The 24,963-nt window shown below is 42.9% G+C and overlaps 1 protein-coding gene across 1 annotated transcript; it reads left to right on the top strand.

The window, feature by feature from the left end:
* Window positions 1-167: 167 nt before the first annotated feature.
* LOC100192500 (vWA superfamily protein) lies at window positions 168-2,560 on the top strand. The gene is made up of 3 exons (NM_001137720.2): window positions 168-295; window positions 400-2,202; window positions 2,307-2,560. Exons 1-3 carry the CDS (start codon window positions 212-214, stop codon window positions 2,370-2,372), a joined length of 1,953 nt encoding a protein of 650 aa, NP_001131192.1. The 5' UTR covers window positions 168-211; the 3' UTR covers window positions 2,373-2,560.
* The last annotated feature ends 22,403 nt before the right edge of the window (window positions 2,561-24,963 follow it).

Raw genomic sequence — 24,963 nt, 5'->3', positions numbered from 1 at the left:
CGAAGTCGAGTTTCTCCTAAAAATCAATTTCTTAGTAGAGTATGAACAAATTAAATACCGCTACAAATAATGATTTTTGTGTGTTGCCAAGCTGACTTCAATGGAGCATGTGATTCCACTCTCACCATCCGGTCTATAAATGAAGCCAGATCAAGGCTACGACTCCCATCCAACCGCACAAGAATTGCATCATCATCGTTAGCTGCCACAGATGGAGATCTTCCAAGTGACGACGATGATCCTGCAGCATCCGTTACTCACATACTTCTTCTCTGCACTCCTGCTCACACAGCTGGTACCATTAATTTGTTGAAACTTGCTCATGTAATCTCAGCATTATTGATAAATCCCATTACTTCTAGTCTCATGTCTTAGTGATTCGATGGCGCTTGTACGCAGCTGACGGCGCCTATTGCGGCGGCGGAGACAACGGTGAAAGTGAGCACCACCCCTATCTTCCCCGAGATCCCACAAGGCCAGGCGAGAAAGGACTTCCAAGTGCTGGTGCGCGTCGAGGCGCCGGCGCGTCCAGAGGCGCGCATCCCCATCGACGTCGTCGCCGTCCTCGATGTCAGCGGCAGCATGAACAACCCGGCGGCAGCGCCGACGGAGAGAACGAGAACGACGTCGAGGCTGGACCTGCTGAAGACGGCCGCCAAGTTCATGGTCGCGAAACTCGAGGACGGAGACCGCCTCTCCATCGTCGCGTTCAGCGATCGGCCAGTCAGAGAACTGAGCTCCGGCTTGCTGTACATGACTGCCGACGGCCGGAGGAACGCCATTAGGAGCTTGGACCAGCTGGAGGCCCGCGGCGGCACTGCGCTCGTGCCGGCCTTCGAGGAGGCGGTGAAGGTCCTGGACGGGCGGCAGGGAGACGGCGGGGACCGCCTGGGCTTCATCGTCCTCCTCACGGACGGCGCCGAGGACGCGAGCGGGTCGTTCACGTTGAGCGAGCGCCGCCGCGAGGTGATCCGAGGCGCCCTCCGCAAGTACCCCGTCCACGCGTTCGGCCTCGGCACGGCGCACGGCCCCGAGGTCCTGCTGTACCTGGCCCAAGAGTCCCGCGGCACCTACTCCTTCGTCGACGGCGACAACGTCGGCGAGGTGGCCGGCGCCCTCGCCGTGTGCCTCGGCGGGCTGACCACCGTGGCCGCCGTGGACACGCGCGTGGTCCTCAGGGCCGACGAGCTGAACGGGGTGCGCGTAGACCGCGTCGACTCCGGCGGCCACGACAGCAGCGTCAGCTGCGGCGGGACCTCATGCGAGGTCTCCGTGGGCGTCCTGTACGCCGGCGAGGCCAAGCATTTCGTGGTCCACCTCCACGTGCCAGCTATTACTGCGACGGCCTCGGCGTCAACGGAGGGCGGTTACTACTGCGACGGCCTCGGCGTGTGTGACCACTACCGCCACCACCGCCACCACCGCCACGGGCAGCACCTGCTCGCCGTCGGCTACTCGTACCGCAGCCATCCGAGCGCCCGGGCGATCACGGTAGAAGCGCACGGCGTGTTCGTGCAGCGGTCACCGGCGGTGTTAGACTTAGACGGCGGGCGGCACGCTCCTGTTATTCCCTCCCCCTCCCCCGTGGTCCTGCAGCACATCGTCCGGTTCGAGCTGCTGGAAGTGGTGGCAAACAGCCTCGTCCGCGGCGAGCTGATCAGCAACGACGACAGAGCGCGTGCCGCGGACGTGCTGCAGGTCAAGTGGGAGGAGTTCAGGGCGTGCCACCAGTTCTGGGGCGGCGGGCTCCTCGACCTGATGAGCGGCCTGGAGAAGGAGGTGGACGGCATGGTGGGCAGCCTCAGGGCGGGGGTGGCGGCGTACGTCTACGCCTGGGTATCGAGCCACCAGATGCAGCGGGCCACCAGCATCGGCTCGCCGGACAAGGCGGCCGTCGAGTTCCTGACGCCGGCGATGCGGCTCCTGTTGGAGGAGGCGCGAAAGCTGCCGCGCTGGCAGCAGGCTGCAACGACGACGGCGGCGCCCACGAACGTCCAGTACGCGGGCTGCGTCGGCGGCGGCGGCTTCGAGATGGTGGACCGGAGGCTGGAGCTGTGGTCCAAGATGAAGCGCGACGTGCAGCTCCTCGTGTCGGTCCAGGAGCAGGCGGCGGCGGACGAAGAGGAGCAGCACCTCGCCGCCGTCTTCCAGGAGGCGTCGCTGGCGGCCATCGACCGCGCGATGCACCGCGACATTTACCTGGTACGCATTGTTACAACTACTCTTCTAGGCTTATTTTCTTCTATCAAAAGCAAGCTTTATCAGCATGTATTTAATATAGTTAATTGTATGCAAACATAATACAGGCCGCGGTTTATGCGAGCAAGCAGACGCGATGCCACTCGGTCGGGTGCCAACAAGTGAAGGACTGAGAACTCGATCGACACCAGTAGATTAAGTGGGCATGACGTCAATAACTAATTGATTACCTACCTAGCCGCTTGTACTAGTCATGCTCTACTTTATATTACTTTAAAAGATACATTTCGTTGTGTAATCATCTTATGGTTCATCATCGTCATGTGCTCCACTATATACTGTCTCAGATCTATATTCATCACTGGCAGATCTCAATCTAGCTAGCACCACTCGTTTATCACTATCGGTTCTCACATACCTAGCAGCACCCTTTTTATCTGGACTTAGGGCTAGTTTGGGAGTTATAAAATAAGAGGGGATTGGTTGGATAAAATTCTCTTCTTATTTAAAATTGAATAAGGGCTAGTTTGAGAACTCCGTTTTTCCAATGCATTCCTATTTTTTCAAAGGAAAATGAACTAACTTTATGAGAAAATAGAAATCCCTTAAAAAATGGGGTTTTCAAACTAGCCATAAGAAGGAGATTTTAGCCCTCCAATCCGTTTCGAATTTGTGGCTTCCAAACTGGCCCTTAGGGGTTTTTGGTTTGAGGAATCACTTCATCCAAGATAAGATGGTGCATCATGAGTCCATTCCTTCAATTTGGTGGGATGACCTCATTCCTCATGTTAGTGTGCTAACTAACAAACTATGATGAATGAGGTGGTGATGCATTAACGCATTCCATGCCACAAACAAAACAAAAAGTGAGAAGTGAGAAGATGATGGACTAGCTTATTATACACAAACGAAACAACAAATTAGTGTTGCGACACGTAGAATATTATTATGCAGATTGATTCTATGTTTGGTGTGATGTTAATTTTTGTTTATATATTGTTTATTTGTATTGCTACCAATAGACAAGCAAGCGAACAAGGAACCCAAAGCCCAGCGGGAGCTCACAGTTGAAGGCAAGTATGTTCTTGATCATAATGTTTGACCTAATTATATTAACTTTTATGTTCTCACCCATTCATGCATTGTTAGGCTAAATTGTTGGGCAACCTTATATGTTACCTAGTCTTGTTTACCCCATGTCTTGTGTTACTTGTTACATGTTATTGGGTAGAATTGCTATTGCTCTACTTGGCTTTGGGATTAATGATACATGTGATTTTTATCATGTTTTATTATTGTTGGCTTTATTACTATGCATAATAAGATTATTGTGTTTAATTGGAACATGGAGAGTCAACCCGAGAAAACAGTGCTACCACAAGACTGTTATGGCTCTGATATTGGCTAATTAATTAGGGAAGATAATGTGTGAGAATCTTACCCGAAAGGGGCAACTGAGGAGCAGTTGCGCAAGTATATAGGGAGGTTCTCGGGTTGAACTGTCTATGATAACTTTTTGGACAAGGGATTCCTATTCCTCTTCTGCTTGAAACTGTAGCTGGTTTTCTCATGCTAGCGGAACTTTGTAAATGTCTCTTAGTAGATCCCTAGCTATTCACCTTGGAAGTGTCTAAGGGCCTTGCAAACCTAGGCCAGAAGGGATACACGACTTATGGGTAAATATATGTGACCTTTACAGAGTGTAAATCTGGTATATCAGTCGTGCTCACGATCATGAGCGGCTCGGACCTCTCGCATGAGTAACTTATGGAATTAAACTAAACCTAACATACATTGTTTTGTGAGAATTTCAGTTATGATCTATTATTTAATTGGGTTGGTATTTACTTATACCTAGTATCTGCTAATAAAATTTTGACCAACTTAATTAAAAGTGGATGTTCGTATTTACTTATACTTTTTCTTGGTAAGCCTTACACTGCACTTTTTACTACATACTTGCAGAGCAATGATCGTATGGAAGGTCATCCTTGCTATAATCACTACCCATGTCAAGAACAGGTACCGTCGGAGGAGGACTACTACGATGAGTTCAATGAGATCTAGGCCATCGTCTCCCAGTCAACCGCACTTGTGGAGAGAATTATCTTAGTTTGGTTTATTTTATTCCAGTTATTTTGCAAAACATTTTTGTTGTGTAAAAAAGATTGTGACATTGGCTACTATACACTGAGTCATCATATGTGTGAAACTTAATCCTAACGCACATATGAGATACATATGGATTTAGCTTAAATTCGGGTGTGACAAACTATTTGGTGCAATATTAAAACATAGGTTCATGTGACAAACTTGATCTTTGGTGCAATATTACAACAGGGAGTGATGCTTAAATAGCTTTTGCTCCTATTAATTAGAGGAGGCTCCATTAATCTTGGGGCTGCCGTACACCTAGCTCAGGCAGGAGTAGTCAGCGGTGACCACGTGACACAACTGACTTTGGAGTTGTCTCATGTTTGTCCAAACCATGTTGTAATACCAAAGATCGTTACAATATCCTAAAGTATAAACACATCTTCAAGCACTACCAAAATCTGGCTCTTTGCCAGATGCTCGGCGCTTTGCCAAGTGCAATTTATCGAGCACTTGACCAACCATGCTTTATCGAGTGCAACTCTTGACGAAAAAGATTCTTGGCACAGACCTCGTGTGCTGAGGGCAAAACACTGCCATAGAGAGACACTCGGCAAAGAAGGTTTTGTCGAGTGTCAAGCTCTCGGCGAAATATGACGCTCGATAAAGAGCCGTCAGGAGCCGTCTATTGTTGATGACCGTTAACTTTGCCGAGTGTCAGTCCTTGACACTCGGCAAAATATCTTCTTTATTCAGAGTTTAACTGCAAGCCACTCAAAAAATGGAAAATGCTGAATGCAAAAAATGTATTCATGTTATTTAGCACAAGATACGACTTATTTTAGGAGCAGATCAGAATTTTCGAGCACCATGCTCATGAAACAAGATTGTAAACTTGCGATACAGTGGTTTTAAAATTGTATAAAACACAAACAAAGTCAAAAAATTATGAAACTTGTCGATATGCCATGGTATCATATGTAGAGACTCTGATAAAAAATTGACAGTGTTTCGAGAAAGTTGCCACACAAAGTCAGGAAATGGATTGACCGATTTCATTTCCTGGTTCAAACATCTTAAGGGTTGGGATGTTGTGTATAAGGTATCACCACACAGTAAATTACTTGTTCCAAATGATGAAGATTATAACTTAGATCCGAACACATATGACTGAGAATTCTTTTGAGAAGATGGGCAAGAAGGGCGATATGATATAGACTTAACCGAGGTGATCGAAATGAAAGTAGATATTGAAATGGTTGTTGATGAGGAGGATGATGAGTAGCAAAATGAGAATGACATAGAAATGCTTGAAGGCTATGACAATGATGAACTTGCGACTTCAGATGATATTGAAATGGTTGATAGTGATGATGAGACTTATGATCCGGCTAATCCGGACACATATGAACATTATTTTTAATCGATGTAATGCTATATTTTATTTATTTTGCATGTTTTTATAAATACATTTTTTATCTGTGCTTATTCTCTTACTCTTAATTGTAGGTGGTTGGACAAAAATAGTGGACGGTGGGACAAGGAGGGGGAGGAGGAGCACTCGTAGGACTAAGGAGGAGGCGCAGCAGGACGACGTCGTATAGCAGCATGTGGAGCAGCAGGCCGCTGTCGATACATCGCAGCAGGATGACGACGATGCCCAGCAAGACGTCTCTGGGTCTAGCGCCTCAGGTTCGACGCACATCTCTTGCGAGGTCACGCGAGTCTCCCTCAGCGGCCGATACTTCGTGACAGGCGCCTGCTTATTCGACCCAATGAGGAAAGGTATGTAAATTTATATGTTGTCGCTACTTCCTCATAGTATATGTTCAAATTAATATATAAACTAATACTTAGACAGGTCTTGGAAGGTTTTGGAGAATGCAGGGGGTCACGGTCGCAACCCCAATGGCATCCTTGACCTTCTGTGTAGGGAACACTTCCCTAGACTTGTTGAGTACGCCGGAGTGATGTGCCCGACCTATTCCTTCGATCACTACGCCTTCGCCCTCGATGCAGTGGATCGGGACGACATGCAATTCAACAACAAGGCGGAGCGGGTGAAGCAAGAGTTGTGGGTAAGTCTTCCTCGCATTATATTGTTTAATATGTAGCATTCGTTGCACATTCTTGAAACAATGTATGGATACATCATATTTGTATGCAGAATTTCTTCATATGTGATCCTGGATAAGGGGCCAGGGCGGATGTGGTGGCTACTGTGAGCTATAAGAAGCTCGTCGTGGACATGCACTACAAGGTGCGCATCTAGGCCATCGTCTCTTACTACGGCTCCGTCCTTAGGGAGAAGGTGAGCAAGAAGGATGCCTAGACCATGTCGTTGACTCTGGACCAGTACTTGCATGTAAATACATAACATTAATATTAATATTAAATATGCTTAATTTTATCTTCTGATATGTTGTGTATTTGTTTTTATAAAGGATTCCTTATTGGTGCGACATGCATCCTAAGTGCTGGGAGCAGGTGGTGCAAAGGTGGTGCTCGACCAAGTGGGACGAGGCTCACAACGTTAGCCGGGAACAATGTTTGATGATGCAAGGTCCCTCCCACCACCAAGGCAGCCGCAGCCTCAGCCTCAGCAAATACTGAAAGGAAAATGTGCCCTTGGGCCATTTCTAGTTTTTTCGTGATTAAATGTCCAACACATTATTGTGAACTAACATCTCCTCATATTAGTATGAGCACATGTGATTTAAAAGCAAATTGAGAAATATAAGAAAAGTGCATTTTGGAGCATACTGCAAATCCTATTGCATTAAAGGAACAAATGTATGATTCTAGCACTTAACCAATTGTTTTAGTTGCTAACTATGTTCATCTAAGTGCTAGAAAACTTATGAAGTCGAGACAATTTGAAGAAAAGACGTTTCGCAAAGTTTGGCCAAACATGGGCTAGTCTGGGCCGTACCAGACTCTCCAGTGTGCATCGGACAGTGTCCATGCCCAGGCTAGTCAGCCGGCCAAACTAGCTGCTCTCAAGTTTGGTGAGGACTTCGCCGGCTATAATTCATCGGACAGTCCGGTATGTTAGCCGCGCGTCTGCAACAACGGCCGACCACACAATCGGAGCCAGCGACGTTAGCTCAGCCAACTGTCTCCAAGCTGCACCAGACTGTCCAATGTACCACCGGATTGTCTGGTGTGCCAAGTGACCGACGACGTTCAACGGTCGGCAATGGTCAACTTCGCCAGGGAAGGAAACAAATCAACGACTGTGCAGTGTCCGGTGTGCGCCGACATTTCGGTGCACCTATGAACAGAAGGCAACTAGGGCCTTTCAAATGGAGCTCCAACGACTCCTAGGTCCCTTGGGGCTATAAAAAGACCTCCTAGGCGCATGGAGCTATTACTGAGAGCACCTAGATGGGGGTTGAATAGGTGATCCTGTAAAATTCAAGACTAAGCAGCACAAACTTGGTTTATAAAACGTTAGTGAGGTCAAAACCAAGGTGCAATGAATATAAATAGAACTCTTCACTTGATTGTTCCTTTAGAATGTGTATTGAACTTAGGAACAATAGCAAAGGTGATTAAGTAAGAACTCTAAGAACTGAAAAGTGGCACAAGAGACACGGTGATTTTATCCCGTGGTCCGGCCAATGCCTACTCCACGTTGTGGTGACCTCCTTCGGTCAAGGATTGCACTCAATCCCTCTCAAGTGATCCAATGATCAACCTTGAGTACCACAGTTTCCTTCCTTATAGCAGATGTTTTCCTTTGTGAGGAATCTCCACAAGTTGGAGCCTCTCACCCTTACAATATTGATCACAATAAAACCACAAGAGTAAGGGAGGGAATAGAAACACACGCAAGAGCTAGAGTCACAACAACGACACACACACAAGTCAAGAAACGAGCACACAAACACAACGCAGCTGAGTTCACAGCTCAACAAGTGCTCAAATCTCAAACACAACAAATCGGATGCGTGCTTGCGGAGTCTAGGCGTCTTAGGATGTTCAATGGAGGCTTTGGTGTACTACACCATGCGCCTAGGGGTCCCTTTTATAGCCCTAAGGCAGCTAGGAGCCGTTGGAGGTCCATTTGGTAGGCAATTCTTGCCTTCTGTCCGTGGGCGCACTGAACAGTCCGGTGCACCACCGGACATGAACAGTGCATGATTTCTTTCCTTGTTTGGCAAAGCCGACCGTTGCAGCCATGGCCCCCTTGGCACACCGCACACCGGACAGTCCAGTGCGGCCTGGTGATCGTTGGCTCTGGCCACGCGTCGCCCGTTGATTGTGCGCTGATCGCGCTGCCGACCATTGGCGCGGACGCTGTTGGCGCACCGGACTGTCCGGTGTGCACTGGACTGTCCGGTGAATTTTAGCTGCAGTGTCCTTGGCGATTCCCAAGAGCAGCGAGTTCGTCGCCGCGCCAGCCTGGGCACCAAACAGTGTCCGGTGCACCCACAGCTGGTGCAAGTCTAGTTGTTTCAGCTAAACTTCTTTTGCTCCCTTTGGACTTGAGTTAATTGAGTTCCTGGCACTTACACAAGCATGTTTAGCACATAAAACAAATGACTAAGTGTCTAGAACTTACCTTCATACTTGATCCATCTAGATATACCTTTGCTCAACATTATGTTAGTTTTCACATAGTGTGTTGTGCATCTAATCACCAAAACAATATAGAAATGGCTCAAGGGAACATTTCCCTTTCAGTAACCCAAGCACACTTTGAGCACACTACAACTCCGAACCTCTACGACCACGTTGTTGATTTGTTAGAGCGAGATTTGAGCATGTTCTTGAGTTGTGACTCTGTCGTTTTGATTTGTGCGCTCTTTTTTTGCTTGTGTGTGTTGTTTCTGTGTTGTGCTCTTGTGTGTGTACTCCCCTCTTTACTCTGAATTTGATTGTAATCATTTGTGTAGGGCGTGAGAGACTCCAATTTGTGGAGATTCCTCACAACGGGATATTGATATAAGGAAGATAACTGTGGCCCTCAAGTTTGATCTTTGGATCACTTGAGAGAGATTGAGTGCAACCCTTGACCAAAGTAGGTCACCTCAAGGGAGTCACCACAACGTGGAGTAAGCATTGGTCGAACCATGGTAAAAATCATTGTGTCTCTTATCTATTTTACTTATTGTGATTACTGTCTTCTTGAGTTCTCTACTCACTTGCTATATTGCTCCTAAGTTTAATACTCATCTTAAAGGAGCAATCAAGTGAAGAGTTCTCCTTTGTTCTCTCTTCTCATCATAACTTGGTTTTGGTTCTCACTAACACATTTTATAAATCAAGTTTATGTTGTTTAGAGTTAATTTCGCAGGATCACCTATTCACCCCCACTAGGTGCTCTCAATTGGTATTAGAGTTGTTCTCTTCATCAAGGGTCTAACCGCCCGAAAGGATGGATCCTAAGGGCAAGGGGATTGTGATCGATGACAAGGAGTAGGAGACCGTCAACAACAATGAGCCAAAGGGAGATAGTCTACTACGACAACGACGCCTCCTCATCTTCATTGAAGGACGACGACTCTTTTTCAAAGAAAAAGGCGATTAACTAAACTTACTTTTTTATTATTCCCGCATTCCGTACAACTCAAATGCTCATTTATTGTCTATTTCTCTTATCAAGCCCCTCACTTTAATGGGGAAGATTATTCTTTTTGGGGTCATAAAATGTGTAGTCATCTATTTTCTCTTCATCCTAGCATTTGGGAAGTAGTAGAAAATGGAATGCATTTTGATAGTAATGATAGTGCTATATTCATTCATGAACAAATTCATAAAAATGGCTAGTCTACTGCTGTTCTTTTAGCATCTCTATGCAGGGATGCATACAACAAGGTTAGTGGCTTGGACAATGCCAAAGAAATATGGGACACCCTCAAAATCGCTTATGGGGGAAATGACGCCACAATGATCACCAAGATGAGTTGGTGGAAGGCGAGCTGGGGAGGTTCACCATAAAGAGAGGTGAGGAGCCAACTGAAACGTACAACATGCTCAAGACCCTAGGGAACAAAATTCGAAGCTATGGAAGTACAAAATGGACGGATCATGACGTTGAGCGCCTCATTTTAAAGTCATTTACTGTTATTGATCCTCACCTTGTTAATCTTATTCGTGAAAACCCCAGGTATACCAAAATATAGCCCGAAGAAATTCTTGGTAAGTTAGTAATCGAACACATGATCGTAAAGGATGTAAGGTATGTCGACTACACCGCCAACGAACCTTTTCCTCAATATGAGCCGTAATCCGTTGCACTCAAAGCAATGGCCAACAAGGAGGCGCTCCCAAACAAGGTGGCATAAGTTGAGGCGGCTGGCCTTAATGAGGAGGAAATGGCGTTTGTAATCAAGCGTTTCAAGATCGCGTTGAAGGATGCAAGGACTACCCCAATAAGGACAAATCAAGGGGAAAGCGTTCATGCTTCAAGTGCGGTAAGTCTGGTCATGTTAATGCTCAATGTTTTGATAATGAGAATGGCCAGAATAAAAACAAGAAAGGGAAGAAGGAAAAAATAAGTTCTATATTAAGAAGAAGGGAGAGGTGCACATCGGCAAGGAATGGGACTCAGACTGCTCTTCATCCGACTCTGATGATGAAGGACATGCTGCCTCTGCTTTTGACAAGTATTCCCTCTTCCCCAACGAGAATCATACTTGCCTCATGGCAAAAGAGAAGAAGGTATGTAGATGTGATACTTCTAAGTATACTTCTTCTAGTGATGAGGATTGTGATGATGATGTAGACTATAGTAATCTTTTTAAGGACTTGGATAGATCTAAGGTAGATAAAATTAATGAATTAATTGATGCTCTTAATGAAAAGGATATATTGCTAAAAAAGAAAGAGGATTTGCTTTATGAGGAACATGATAAAGTAGTAGAAGTAGAAAAATCTATTGCTTTGGAAATAAAGAAGAATGAAATGCTTGTATTTGAATTGTTTTCTTGTCATTCCTCTATCACTAGCCTTAAGAGTTTAAATGCTGAATTAAATACTAGAATAGAAAAATTAAGTGTTGCTAGTTCATCCATGGAGCATGTTTTAATTTGTGCTAAATGTAAATACCATGATTGTAATGCTTGTAGTAATCATGATTTTGAGGCTTGTAATAATCATGCCTCTACTATTGCAAAGTTGAATGATAAAATTGTTCAATTAAATGTTCAACTTAAAACTTGCAAAAATGAAGTAGAGAAAGTTAAATTTGCTAGGGATGCCTTCACCATTGGTAGACATCCCTCCATTAAGGATGGATTTGGTTTCCAAAAGGGAACCAAGGACACTAAAAGCCAAAAGGCCCTCAACTTCATAAAGAAGAAGGGGAGGGCACCTATGGCTTGTAGCTGAGAGCACTTAGAGGGGGGTGAATAGGTGATCCTGAAAAATTCAACACTAAATAGCCACAAGTTTGTTATAAAGATGTGAGTGCAATAGAACCAAGTGGCTATAGAGCGAGCTCTTGCGAATCACAATAATCACAGAGAAAGACAACAAGAGACACAGTGGTTTATCTCGTGGTTCGGCCAAGTATAACACTTGCCTACCTCCACGTTGTGGCGTCCCAATGGATGAGGGTTGCACTCAACCCCTTTCAAGTGATCCTATGATCAACTTGAATACCACAGTATTCTTCCTTTTAGTTTTCTTCCCGTTTGCGAGGAATCTCCACAAGTTGGAGCCTCTCGACCTTACAAGATTGATCACAAAGAAAGCACGGAGTAAGGTTGGGAAGAGCAACACACAATAGAATTAAATCCACACTGCAAACACACACACAAGTGAGAAGATGAGCACACAAAACACGCGCGGGGAGTTTACAACTCAAAAAGTGCTCCAATCTCAAGAACGATGAACGATTGCGTGAAAGTGAGGACTAGAAGTCTTGGAATGCTTAGAGTATGCTTGGGTTTCTCCTCCATGCGCCTAGGGGTCCCTTTTATAGCCCCAAGGCAGCTAGGAGCCGTTGGAGGCCAACAAGGAAGGCCAAAGTTGCCTTCTGTCGGGTGGTGCATCGAACAGTCCGGTGCACCACCGGACAGTCACTGTAGCATGTCCGGTGCGGATCTCCTTTGTAATTTGGCGCAGATGACCGTTGCAGATTCGTGGTAGTTGGCACACTGGACACTGTCCGGTGCACACCAGACAGTCCGTTGCCCCCTGCCGACCTTTGGCGTGGGCCACGCGTCGTTCGCGGATTGCACGGCCGACCGTTGCGCTGGCGGCCGTTGGCTCACCAGACAGTCCAGTGCACCACCGGACAGTCCGGTGAATTATAGCCGTACGCCGCCAAATTTTCTCGAGAGCGGCCTGTTCACCGGAGTTCAGCCTAGCGCACCGGACACTGTCCGGTGCACCACCGGACAGTCTGGTGTGCCAAGCCGAGCTGTAATTTGGTTGTACCAAGCCAAGTCTTTTGCATCTTTTTCTTTTCTTCTTTTGTCTATTTCTGGCACTTAGACAAAATACGTTAGTACTCAAAACAATGTACTAAGTCTAGAAACGTACCTCGTTACATGGTTTGCACCTTTTTGCTTGTTTGGCACACAATATCTCATTCACTATGTGTTGGACACTTAATCACCAAAACATTAAAGAAATGGCCCAAGGGCACATTTCCCTTTCAATCTCCCCCTTTTTGGTGATTTATGCTAACACATCAAAAAGCAATGCAAAACATGCAACATCGATTCAAATTGAAGACCAAATTGTTTTTGACTCTAATTTGGCATATTTGGATCATTCTTTGCCACTACTTGGTTTGTTTTTGCAAATCAAATTCATTTTCCTATCTCTAAGTCAAACTCACTTGTTTGGGCATAAAGAGAGATATTCCAAAAGTGAAAAGTGAACAAGATCCAAAAACTCCCCCTTTTTCCCATAATTATATATTCTCCCCACAAGAGACCAATTTTTGCAATAAGAGTACTTTGGCAAACCAAAAAATTCTAGCTCTACTATTTTCAAAATTCTCAAGTGGTAGCTGATCCATTTGCTTTGGCCTTAATTTCTCTCCCTTTGGCATCAAGCACCAAAACGGGATCATTTTTGGCCCTTTAACCCCATTGCCTCACCAAAAATGTCAATTAAGAGCAAAAAAGGCAATAAGAGTATAAGAATGAACTTGGAGGTGAGTACACTAATACCAGAGTACTCTCGGAAGTTATTTATTTCCTACGGTTTGTTATAAAAGCTGTAGGAAGTTAAAAAACCGTAGGAAGTGTATGATTTTGGTGTAGTGAGTGCAGTGGAAGTCTTTGCATGGTCCAAGTTCACCTTTCCCTTTCAATTCACCTTTGAGACTACATTAAGTAAACTCAAACACAAATGTTAGTCTCAAAGGGTCAAGTTGTAGCACTTCTCCCCCTAAATATGTGCATCACTCACACAGGGACTTGTGAGGTCCGGGGATCCCTTGCACAACTTGAGCACCATAAATAAACAACAAATCTCATAAATGCATAAAGTAACATGATCAACGGCATAAAACACATGTATGTTATAGATCAATCCAAGTTACGCGAATCTAAGACATTTAGCTCACTACGCAGCCTGCAAAAGGTTTTCTCATCTAAAGGCTTGGTAAAGATATCGGCTAGCTGGTTCTCGGTGCTAATATAAAACACTTTGATATCTCCCTTTTGTTGGTGGTCTCTCAAAAAGTGATGCCGGATGTCTATGTGCTTAGTGCGGCTGTGTTCAACAGGATTATACGCCATGTGGATTGCACTCTCATTGTCACATAGGAGTGGGACTTTGCTCAGATTGTAGCTAAAGTCCCGGAGGGTTTGCCTCATCCAAAGTAGTTGCGCGCAATACTATCCTGCGGCAACATACTCGGCCTCAGCAGTGGATAGGGCAACGGAGGTTTGTTTCTTAGAACTCAAAGACACCAAGGACCTTTCTAGGAATTGCACGTCCCTGATGTACTCTTTCTATCAATCTTGCATCCAGCATAATCGGAGTCTGAGTATCCAATCAATTTAAAGGTAGACCCCTTTGGATACCAGATCCCAAAGCAAGGTGTAGCAACTAAATATCTAAGAATTCGCTTAACGGCCACAAGGTGACATTCCCTTGGATCGGATTGAAATCTAGCACACATGCATACGCTAAGCATAATATCCGGTCTACTAGCACATAAATAAAGCAATGACCCTATCATAGACCGGTATGCCTTTTGATCAACAGACTTACCTCCTTTGTTGAGGTCTACATGTCCGTTGATTCCCATTGGCGTCTTCGCGGGCTTAGCGTCCTTCATCCCAAACCTCTTGAGAAGATCTTGAGTGTACTTCATTTGGGAGAGGAAGGTGCCGTCCTTGAGTTGTCTCACTTGGAACCCAAGAAAGTATGTCAACTCGCCCATCATTGACATCTCAAATTTCTGTGTCATCACCCTGCTAAACTCCTCACAAGACTTTTGATTAGTAGAACCAAATATTATGTCATCGACATAAATTTGGCACACAAAAAGGTCACCGTCACAAGTCTTAGTGAAAAGAGTGGGATCGACTTTCCCAACCTTGAAAGCATTAGCAATTAAGAAATCTCTAAGGCATTCATACCATGCTCTTGGGGCTTGCTTAAGTCCATAGAGTGCCTTAGAGAGCTTAAAAACGTGGTCGGGATACCTGTCATCCTCAAAGCCAGGGGGTTGTTCCACATACACCTCCTCCTTGATTGGCCCGTTGAGGAAAGGGCTCTTCACATCCATTTGAAACAACCTGAAAGAATGGTGAGCGGCATAGGCTAATAGAATGCGAATAGACTCTAGCCTAGCCACAGGAGCAAAAGTCTCCTGGAAATCCAAACCTGCGACTTGGGCATAACCTTTTGCCACAAGTCGAGCCTTGTTTCTTGTCACCATCCCGTGCTCGTCTTGCTTATTGCGGAACACCCACTTGGTTCCCACAACATTTTGCTTTGGACGTGGCACTAGGCTCCAAACTTCGTTTCTCTTGAAGTTGTTGAGCTCTTCCTGCATGGCCAACACCCAGTCCGGATCCTACAAGGCCTCTTCTACCCTGAAAGGCTCAATAAGAAGAGACAAACGAGTAATGCTCACAAAAGTTAGCTAATCTTGAGCGAGTAGTTACTCCCTTGCTTATGTCACCCAGAATCTGGTCAACGGAGTGATTCTGTTGGATCGTCGCTCGGACTTGAGTTGGAGGGGCCCGTGGTGCTTCTTCCTCCATAGCTGGTTCTTCTTGTTCTCCCCCTTGATCACGCGCCTCTTCTTGAGGAACCTGTTCATCATCTTGAGTTGGAGGATGCACCATCGTTGAGGAAGAAGGTTGATCTTGATCTTGTTGTTCCTATGGTCGTTGTAACACCCCGGGATCCACAAACACCCCAGAATGCTACTAAACTACACTTCTAACATTCGTATATAAAATTTCGACAGCATCTCCTTTGAAAATTGCATAAACGAGGAAGCAACAAAGTATAAATAGATATCATGATAAGAAAACATAATTGACATTAATAATCTACTAGCAATGGGAAGACAACCATAACAGCATGAACTAAATTAACCAGTGCACACAACTAGTTAGAAACAAACATCCTTTCACAAGAAGCTTCTAATTAAATCATGATTGCGCCTAAGCAGCGTTATTATGAGAGTGAAGGTGTATGTGTTGCTACTTCCCACTTCCTTGGATGAGCAACAAGCACCTGCATTGAGTAATGCAAGAGTGAGATGAAACATCTCAGCAAGCGAATTGTTTTGATGAGATATTTAAACCACAAATTGAATTAATCAATATTTTAAAAGAATCACAATTAAGATCAGAAATACTTGTAGATATAGAACTCAGTAGTCCCAATATAACCAATACCATCTCATTTCCTCGAACAACCACAATAGGTTCTATAACACTTTCCTGCGTCAACAAAACCTGCAAATATCACTTCAATGTATGCATAGGAGTGCAAAGTGTAGGTACTCTGTCTTCATACCTCTGAGGGTATAAAACCACAACATCTGCAAATATCACTTCAATGAATGCATATGAATGCAATGCATATGTCCTCTGCCTTCATACCTCTAAGGGTATGAAGCCGCATCGTACCCCTCCTCGGGCAACGTACGATGCTAAGTTGTACCGGTACGGTCGGACCATAGGTCACGACCCAACTTCAGATGCAAGTGAATCATGCAATGTATATGGCATGCTGCATTTATCAATATATTTCACTTCCTTCTCATACAATACAACCTCAAATAAAACTTCATTTACCTTCAGATACAATACCAACCTCAAATAATACTTCATTTACATTCAGATACAATACCGACCTCAAATAATACTTCATTTACCTTCAGGGGTGTGAATTAATCTCATGAGTCATACTCAAATCATAATCATCATCAATATATGATTGAGCATTAGTATAATGCAAGCAAGTAAAGCATCAGCATAGAGTCCAATTATGAAAGAATCCAATACTTCTGAATATTAGAGTGTAGGCAATAGAAATAATAGGCTAGAACGGAAGCAACCACCGCTACATTCACTTGCCTTCATCGAAGAAGAAAAATGTACTAGGCATGATCTGGAGTGTAGCCACCTGCTATCGGGCATAAAACTTAGTACAAATATTTCACAAACATTTTCCAACAATCAACAAAACATTCCTACACTTGAAACCAAGACCCAGTGGAAAGACTCCCACCCTGAACCACATGTCATACAGCAGCAGCGCTGTTTGTTAATTTTGTATCTTTAAAATTAAAACAGTGGTGATATCAAACAAATACTCTAGGAGTATCTACACACAACACTCTACAACTTTGGTATTCAATGGATAATTAAATTCTGCCATCAATAAGTTCTAAAACATCTGACAAGATAACTGACTGAATCTATTTTAGGCAGCAGCCTAGTTAACTTCAAAATTCGATATCTCCCAAACTACTAAACCAAAACTTATGAAATTCTGCTGACAGTAAGAACTTTTATCCCTCTACAAAAGTATCCATAGTTGGAAGAGCCAATTCGGCCATTTACTAGATGAAACCCACCAGTGAACAGACTCACTCATTTTTGTCAGGCAAACAGGAACAGCCACAGTAAAACAAACATAACTTGAGTTTCATAAATCATATGAATGCACTCTTTAACAATCTGGAAAGCTTATGAAATTATCTACAAATTCTTTTACCAACCCACAGTTTAATTCTGTTGATAAAAGTTCCTAACTCTTAAGAGAACAGATTCTGCACAGAATTATGAGACTGAAAAACTGTTATAATCAAACTGCAATAACTTTCTGTTCTAATGTTCGATTGAGGTGTTCTTCGCGGCCACAGAAAGATCTACAAATTATCTATGACTCATATATAGACTTTTTATTTTTTTTGAGGCCACTAAGACCACGGAAAACTGGCATGAACAGAAACTGTCGAATCCGTCATTCTGCAGAAATTAAATTCGAGATCAAAACCTAACCCCACATCTAATCCAACCTCTAATCCTTCAATCCACATGATCCACAACCTTCAAAAGCACATAATTATAGGGAGGAACAAGGATCACATCCTTACCTAGCGTTTCCCCAAGAAAATCTGCAAGAGATGGGGGTAGAACATCTCCTTGATCCTCTCTTCCTCTTCAATCCATCTTTATCCTCCTCTTCTCGATCCTTGCTGTGTGGGGGGGGGGGAGATCTAGAGGGAGGAGGAAGTAGTGGAGGGCGGCTGCAAGGGGAAGGGGGGCGGCCAAGGGTGGGGAAAAGGGGGGGGGGTTGGCGGCCAAGAAAAGGGAAAAAGGGAGGGGCGACCACTAGGGTTTTGTGGGAGAAAGAAACGACGCCTCAGATGTCTCCTGACTTTGCATCCAATGGCCCACAACTCTTTCCCTCATCCACGCACCGAAGTTCAACTTTTGGTCAATATTTTTTTGGGATATTACACTCTACCCTCCTTAAAAAGAATTCGTCCTCAAATTCGACCACTCCAAGCAAAACACCCAAGGTACCCCATATAGCACCACCATTCGAAACATGGGTCCATTATTGGTCTTAATTAACATAAGAACTTCTACCTTGGACTAATTGTCTAAGGAAATTACACAACCTGACATTAAGCATGAACCAACATGTAATGAAGCTCAAACCAAGTCATAGATGCAATCAACACTACGATTTCACAACATCGAATTTGGATGCAGCCATACATCAGCATCAATGTCTTAAAACGACACTCTTTTATGAAGGGGTAATATGCACTAAGCACAACCTTTACCAACTTCAACAATTCATTTTAATTCAATGGTGAAACATCCACACCAGATGAATGTATAAGAAGATCAAACACCTCACCTCACAGCACCACGAAACAAGTAGTTCTATTGAAACAAAACTCCTAATCTTCCTAAACCTTGTTCTTGCCATAATGAAAAGATAATCATGTAATCGAACATACTTTGCACCACACCAAAAGGGAGAAAATCTACAGAACTAATGGAGCAATAAAGCTGACAAGAAGCCAATAAAATCTTGCGCGGCACAGTTCATCGAAGAAATGCCAAAAACTCTACATAGAGCACTGACAGCCCAACAACAACACAATACTTGCATAACCCATGTCACTATACTTCATTCAGCATCTCAACTAAGAAAAATATCCAACTAGTAAGGTTAACCTACACATAATATAAGTCTTCATTGATTGTAGTTCAGAAACTTACATTTCATTCTATCATATGATGCACTCAAAGTACCAAACCTAAAGGGTCAATACTAACCCCGTAATCCTTCACACATTTGGCAAACATCAACATCTCAAGTTGATGTAAAAACCACATCATTTAGGAATAGGTGACTAACCACACACAACCAACTCTAGGCTAGGCAATGACTTCATTCAAACCAATAGATAAGTGGTCCAACAATGGCTCCACAAACATGCATCGGGGAGAGAACCATCAGATCCTCAACGTATTAATACATAATCAATGGATCAAGAAAATCAAAGATTTTATTCTACAATTAACATGACTAACATGCAACCACTTTAAACCACATCTAGGCTTTGTGGCTACTAAAACACACGATAGAAGAGAGACATGTAAGCCATTCTGGTTATGTAAAGACTTCCCCCAAAAACCATATAAAAGTACCAATATTCATTTCTTTCAGAACTGGTTTCTCGACATAAACAATCATTCTTTGCAAAGATAGTTGGAGCTATCCACCAACCACTCAACAACTTAAATTCAAATTGATGATTACCTTGTACCCCAAAACACGCAATTCACACTCCTCTTAGAAACATCCTCAATCAAGCATATATAACAATATTATTGTAATAAAACTCAACCATGAAAAACATGGTGAAAACAGCATAGGCATACTTGTATATCACAAGCATAGTAACAACTTCAATCTCACAAATGACCATCAAAATCAACCGCATTAATAAAACAATATCAAATTTTCAGAAATAAATTATATCAAGCATTAAGCCATAAACAACTTACCACATCACTGTAAAGGAATCGGGAGGGGTGAAATTATTGTCATATGCACTTCAAAGTCACTAATATATATCAAAGATACTTGAACCCATACCCTTCCTATATGTGCAAGTGTGTCAAATTTATCTTCAAATTGCCAAGAATCTAAAGCCTAAGCTTTGATACCAACTGTAACACCCCGAGATCCACAAACACCCTAGAATGCTACTAAACTACACTTCTAACATTCGTATATAAAATTTTGACAGCATCTCTTTTGAAAATTGCATAAACGGGGAAGCAACAAAGTATAAATAGATATCATGATAAGAAAACGTAATTGACATTAATAATCTACTAGCAATGGAAAGACAACCATAACAGCATGAACTAAATTAACCAGTGCACACAACTAGTTAGAAACAAACATCCTTTGACAAGAAGCTTCTAATTAAATCATGATTGCGCCTAAGCAGCGTTATTATGAGAGTGAAGGTGGATGTGTTGCTACTTCCCACTTCCCTGGATGAGCAACAAGCACCTGCATTGAGTAATGCAAGAGTGAGATGAAACATCTCAGCAAGCGAATTGTTTTGACGAGATATTTAAACCACAAATTGAATTAATAAACATTTTAAAAGAATCACAATTAAGATCAGAAATACTTGTAGATATAGAACTCAGTAGTCCCAATATAACCAATACCATCTCATTTCCTCGAACAACCACAATAGGTTCTATAACACTTCCCTGCGTCAACAAAACCTGCAAATATCACTTCAATGTATGCATAGGAGTGCAAAGTGTAGGTACTCTGTCTTCATACCTATGAGGGTATAAAACCACAACATCTGCAAATATCACTTCAATGAATGCATATGAATGCAATGCATATGTCCTCTGCCTTCATACCTCTAAGGGTATGAAGCCGCATCGTACCCCTCCTCGGGCAACGTACGATGCTAAGTTGTACCGGTACGGTCGGACCATAGGTCACGACCCAACTTCAGATGCAAGTGAATCGTGCAATGTATATGGCATGCTGCATTTATCAATATACTTCACTTCCTTCACATACAATACTACCTCAAATAATACTTTATTTACCTTCAGATACAATACCAACCTCAAATAATACTTCATTTACCTGCAGATACAATACCGACCTCAAATAATACTTCATTTACCTTCAGGGGTGTGAATTAATCTCATGAGTCATACTCAAATCATAATCATCATCAATATATGATTGAGCATCAGTGTAATGCAAGCAAGTAAAGCATCAGCATAGAGTCCAATTATGAAAGAATCCAATACTTCTGAATATTAGAGTGTAGGCAATAGAAATAATAGGCCAGAACGGAAGCAACCACCGCTACATTCACTTGCCTTCATCGAAGAAGAAAAATGTACTAGGCATGATCTGGAGTGTAGCCACCTGCTATCAGGCATAAAACTTAGTACAAATATTTCACAAACATTTGCCAACAATCAACAAAACACTCCTACACTTGAAACCAAGACCCAGTGGAAAGACTCCCACCCTGAACCACATGCCATAAAGCAGCAGCGCTGTTTGTTAATTTTGTATCTTTAAAATTAAAATAGTGGTGATATCAAAAAATACTCTAGGAGTATCTACACACAACACTCTACAACTTTGGTATTCAATGGATAATTAAATTCTGCCATCAATAAGTCCTAAAACATCTGACAAGATAATTGACTGAATCTGTTTTAGACAGCAGTCTAGTTAACTTCAAAATTCGATAACTCCTAAACTACTGAACCAAAACTTATGAAATTCTGCTGGCAGTAAGAACTTTTATCCCTCTACAAAAGTCTTCATAGTTGGAAGAGCCAATTCGGCTATTTACTAGATAAAACCCACTAGTGAACAGACCCGCTCATTTTTGTCAGGCAAATAGGAACAGCCACAGTAAAACAAACATAACTTGAGTTTCATAAATCATATGAATGCACTCTTTAACAATCTGGAAAGCTTATGAAATTATCTACAACTTCTTTTACCAACCCACAGTTTAATTCTGTTGATAAAATTGCCTAACTCTTAAGAGAACAGATTCTGCACAGAATTATGAGACTGAAAAACTGTTATAATCAAACTGCAATAACTTTCTGTTCTAATTTCCGATTGAGGTGTTCTTCGCGGCCACGGAAAGATCTACAAATTATCTACGACTCATATATAGACTTTTTATTTTTTTGAGGCCACTTAGACCACAGAAAACTGGTATGAACAGAAACTATCGAATCTGTCATTCTGCAGAAATTAAATTCGAGATCAAAACCTAACCCCACATCTAATCCAACCTCTAATCCTTCAATCCACATGATCCACAACCTCCAAAAGCACATAATTATTGGGAGGAACAAGGATCTCATCCTTACCTAGGGTTTCCCCAAGAAAATCTGCAAGAGATGGGGGTAGAACATCTCCTTGATCCTCTCTTTCTCTTCAATCCATCTTGCTCCTCTTCTTGATCCTTGCTGCGTGGGGGGGGGGAGATCTAGAGGGAGGAGGAAGTAGTGGAGGGCGGCTGCAAGGGGAAGGGGGAGGGGCGGCCAAGGGTGGGGAAAAGGGGGGGTTGGCGGCCAAGAAAAGGGAAAAAATGGGGGCGACCACTAGGGTTTTGTGGGAGAAAGAAACGACGCCTCAGATGTCTCCTGACTTTGCATCCAATGGCCCACAACTCTTTCCCTCATCCACTCACCGAAGATCAACTTTTGTTCAATATTGTTTTTGGGATATTACAGTCGCACATCTCCAATCGCCATGGTACATATTGCGGCCATTGGAACATCGTCTTCATCTACATCATCAAGATCAACTTGCTCTCTTGGAGAGCCATTAGTCTCATCAAATACAACGTCGCTAGAGACTTCAATCAAACCCGATGATTTGTTGAAGACTCTATACGCCCTTGTATTTGAGTCATACCCTAGTAAAAACCCTTCTACTGCCTTGGGAGCAAATTTAGAATTTCTACCTTTCTTCACTAGAATGTAACATTTGCTCCCAAATACACGAAAGTATGAGACGTTGGGTTTGTTACCGGTAAGAAGTTCATACGAGGTCTTCTTGAGGAGGCAATGAATGTAACATTTTTGTGCTCGCTTGTGATGGCTATCTTTCCCAAACCTTTAACCTTGCCTTGGTTCCCATCTCCAAAAATAATCGTATCTTGGGAATCCTTGTTCTTGACGTAGGAGGTGAACATCTTCTTCTCTCCCGTCATGTGGTTTGTGCATCCACTGTCGATAATCCAGCTTGAGCCCCCGGATGCATAAACCTGCAAGGCAATTTACACTTGGGTTTTAGGTACCTAACTCTTGTTGGGTCCTACAAGGTTAGTCACAATAGCCTTTGGAACCCAAATACAAGCCTTATCTCCCTTGCATTTGGATCCCAACTTCCTAGCAACTACTTTTTCCATCTTGCAAAAGATAGCAAAAGAGGTATTGCAAGCATGGTAAATAGTAGAAGGTTCATTACATACTCTCCTAGGCACATGATGCACAACATTACGTTTCCTAGGCTTACCATGCACAAAAGTAGAGCTAGAGGCAAGCATATCATGTGAATCATTATAATCAACATAACTCCTATTATAATGCACATTCCTAGAACATTTTCTATCATAAATAAAAGCATGATTTTTTTTGAATGCTACTAGCCATAGGGGCCTTTCCTTTCTCCTTGTTGGGAATGGGAGCCCTTTGGCTTGTTAAGTTCTTGGCTTCCTTTCGAAAGCCAAGTCCATCCTTAATTGAGGGGTGTCTACCAACGGTGTAGGCATCCCTAGCAAATTTTAACTTATCAAAATCAATCTTGCAAGTCTTAAATTGAGCATTCAGACTTGCCACCTCATCATTCAATTTGGTAATAGACACAAGATGTTTATCACAAGCATCAATATCAAAATTCTTGCATCTATTGCAAATAACTACATGTTCTACACAAGATCTAGTAGTATTAGCTTTCTCTAGTTTAGCATTTAAATCATCATTTAAAATCTTTAAACTAGAGATTGATTCATGGCACATAGACAATTCAGAGGATAACATTTCATTTCTTTTAGTTTCTAAAACAAGAGACTTTTGTACACTTACAAATTTGTCATGTTCTTCATATAAAATGTCCTCTTGCTTCTCTAGCAATCTATATTTTTCATTTAGAGCATCAATCAACTCATTAATTTTATCTACTTTTGCTCTATCTAAACCCTTAAATAAATCGGTATAATCTACTTCATCATCACTAGAATCATCATCGCTTGAAGTAGTATACTTAGAGGTTTCTTGAACGCTTACCTTTTTCTCCTTTGCCATGAGGCAAGTGTGGCGTTCGTTGGGGAAGAGAGAGGACTTATTGAAGGCTGAGGCAGCAATTCCTTCGGCATCGGAGTCGGAAGAAGAGCAGTTCGAATCCCATTCGCCAAGGTGAGCCTTGCCCTTCGCCTTCTTGTAGGCCTTCTTCTTCTCCCTCTTCCCATGCTTTTCTTGTTCCTGGTCATTGTTATTATCGGGGCATTGTGCTATAAAATGACCAGTCTTACCGCATTTAAAACAGGAGCGCTTTCCCTTTGCTTTGCTCTTGTTGGGATACTCCTTGTGTCCTTTTAGCGCGGTCTTGAAACGCTTGATGATTAGAGCCATCTCATCTTCGTTTAGCCCGACCGCCTCAACTTGTGCCACCTTGCTTGGTAGTGTGACACCCCAGTGTCACTCAGGGTTTTTCTCAAATGCCAAACCAAGAACCATCATTTTATGTGAACCAAAGTAAGCATGAGCATCAAAACAACTTAAGTAATAAAGAATTCACCAAGTATATACTTAAAAGTAACATGATCAAAACAATTGAGTCTTTGAAAAGATAAAAATGTGCAACCCTAATTAAGAACCCTAAGTGAGCCCCATGAGCAAAATTCAAGAAAATAAGAAAAAGGGAATGAAAAGTTTAAAATTATGACTTGAGCCAATTATGAAAATTAAAGAATATTTAATGGGCAACAAGAAATGTTGAGAAAGCTTAGCCAAAATAACTCAAATAAAACCCCAAATCAAGCTTCTCATGTGGGGACTCATTGGGATTTCTGAATTTCAGAATTCTGAAATTCAGACCTTGAGCCAAAGATCAGGGATGTTCACCTTGATCCCTAACTCGAATCCTAATGGCCCCATTGACAAAATTGTG

The sequence above is a fragment of the Zea mays genome, chromosome 9 (genome assembly GCF_902167145.1).
Source record: "Zea mays cultivar B73 chromosome 9, Zm-B73-REFERENCE-NAM-5.0, whole genome shotgun sequence".
In the NCBI taxonomy this organism is placed as follows: domain Eukaryota; kingdom Viridiplantae; phylum Streptophyta; class Magnoliopsida; order Poales; family Poaceae; genus Zea; species Zea mays.
The sequence above is the reverse complement of the archived record's forward strand: the minus strand, read 5'-3'. Positions and strand labels throughout refer to the sequence as shown.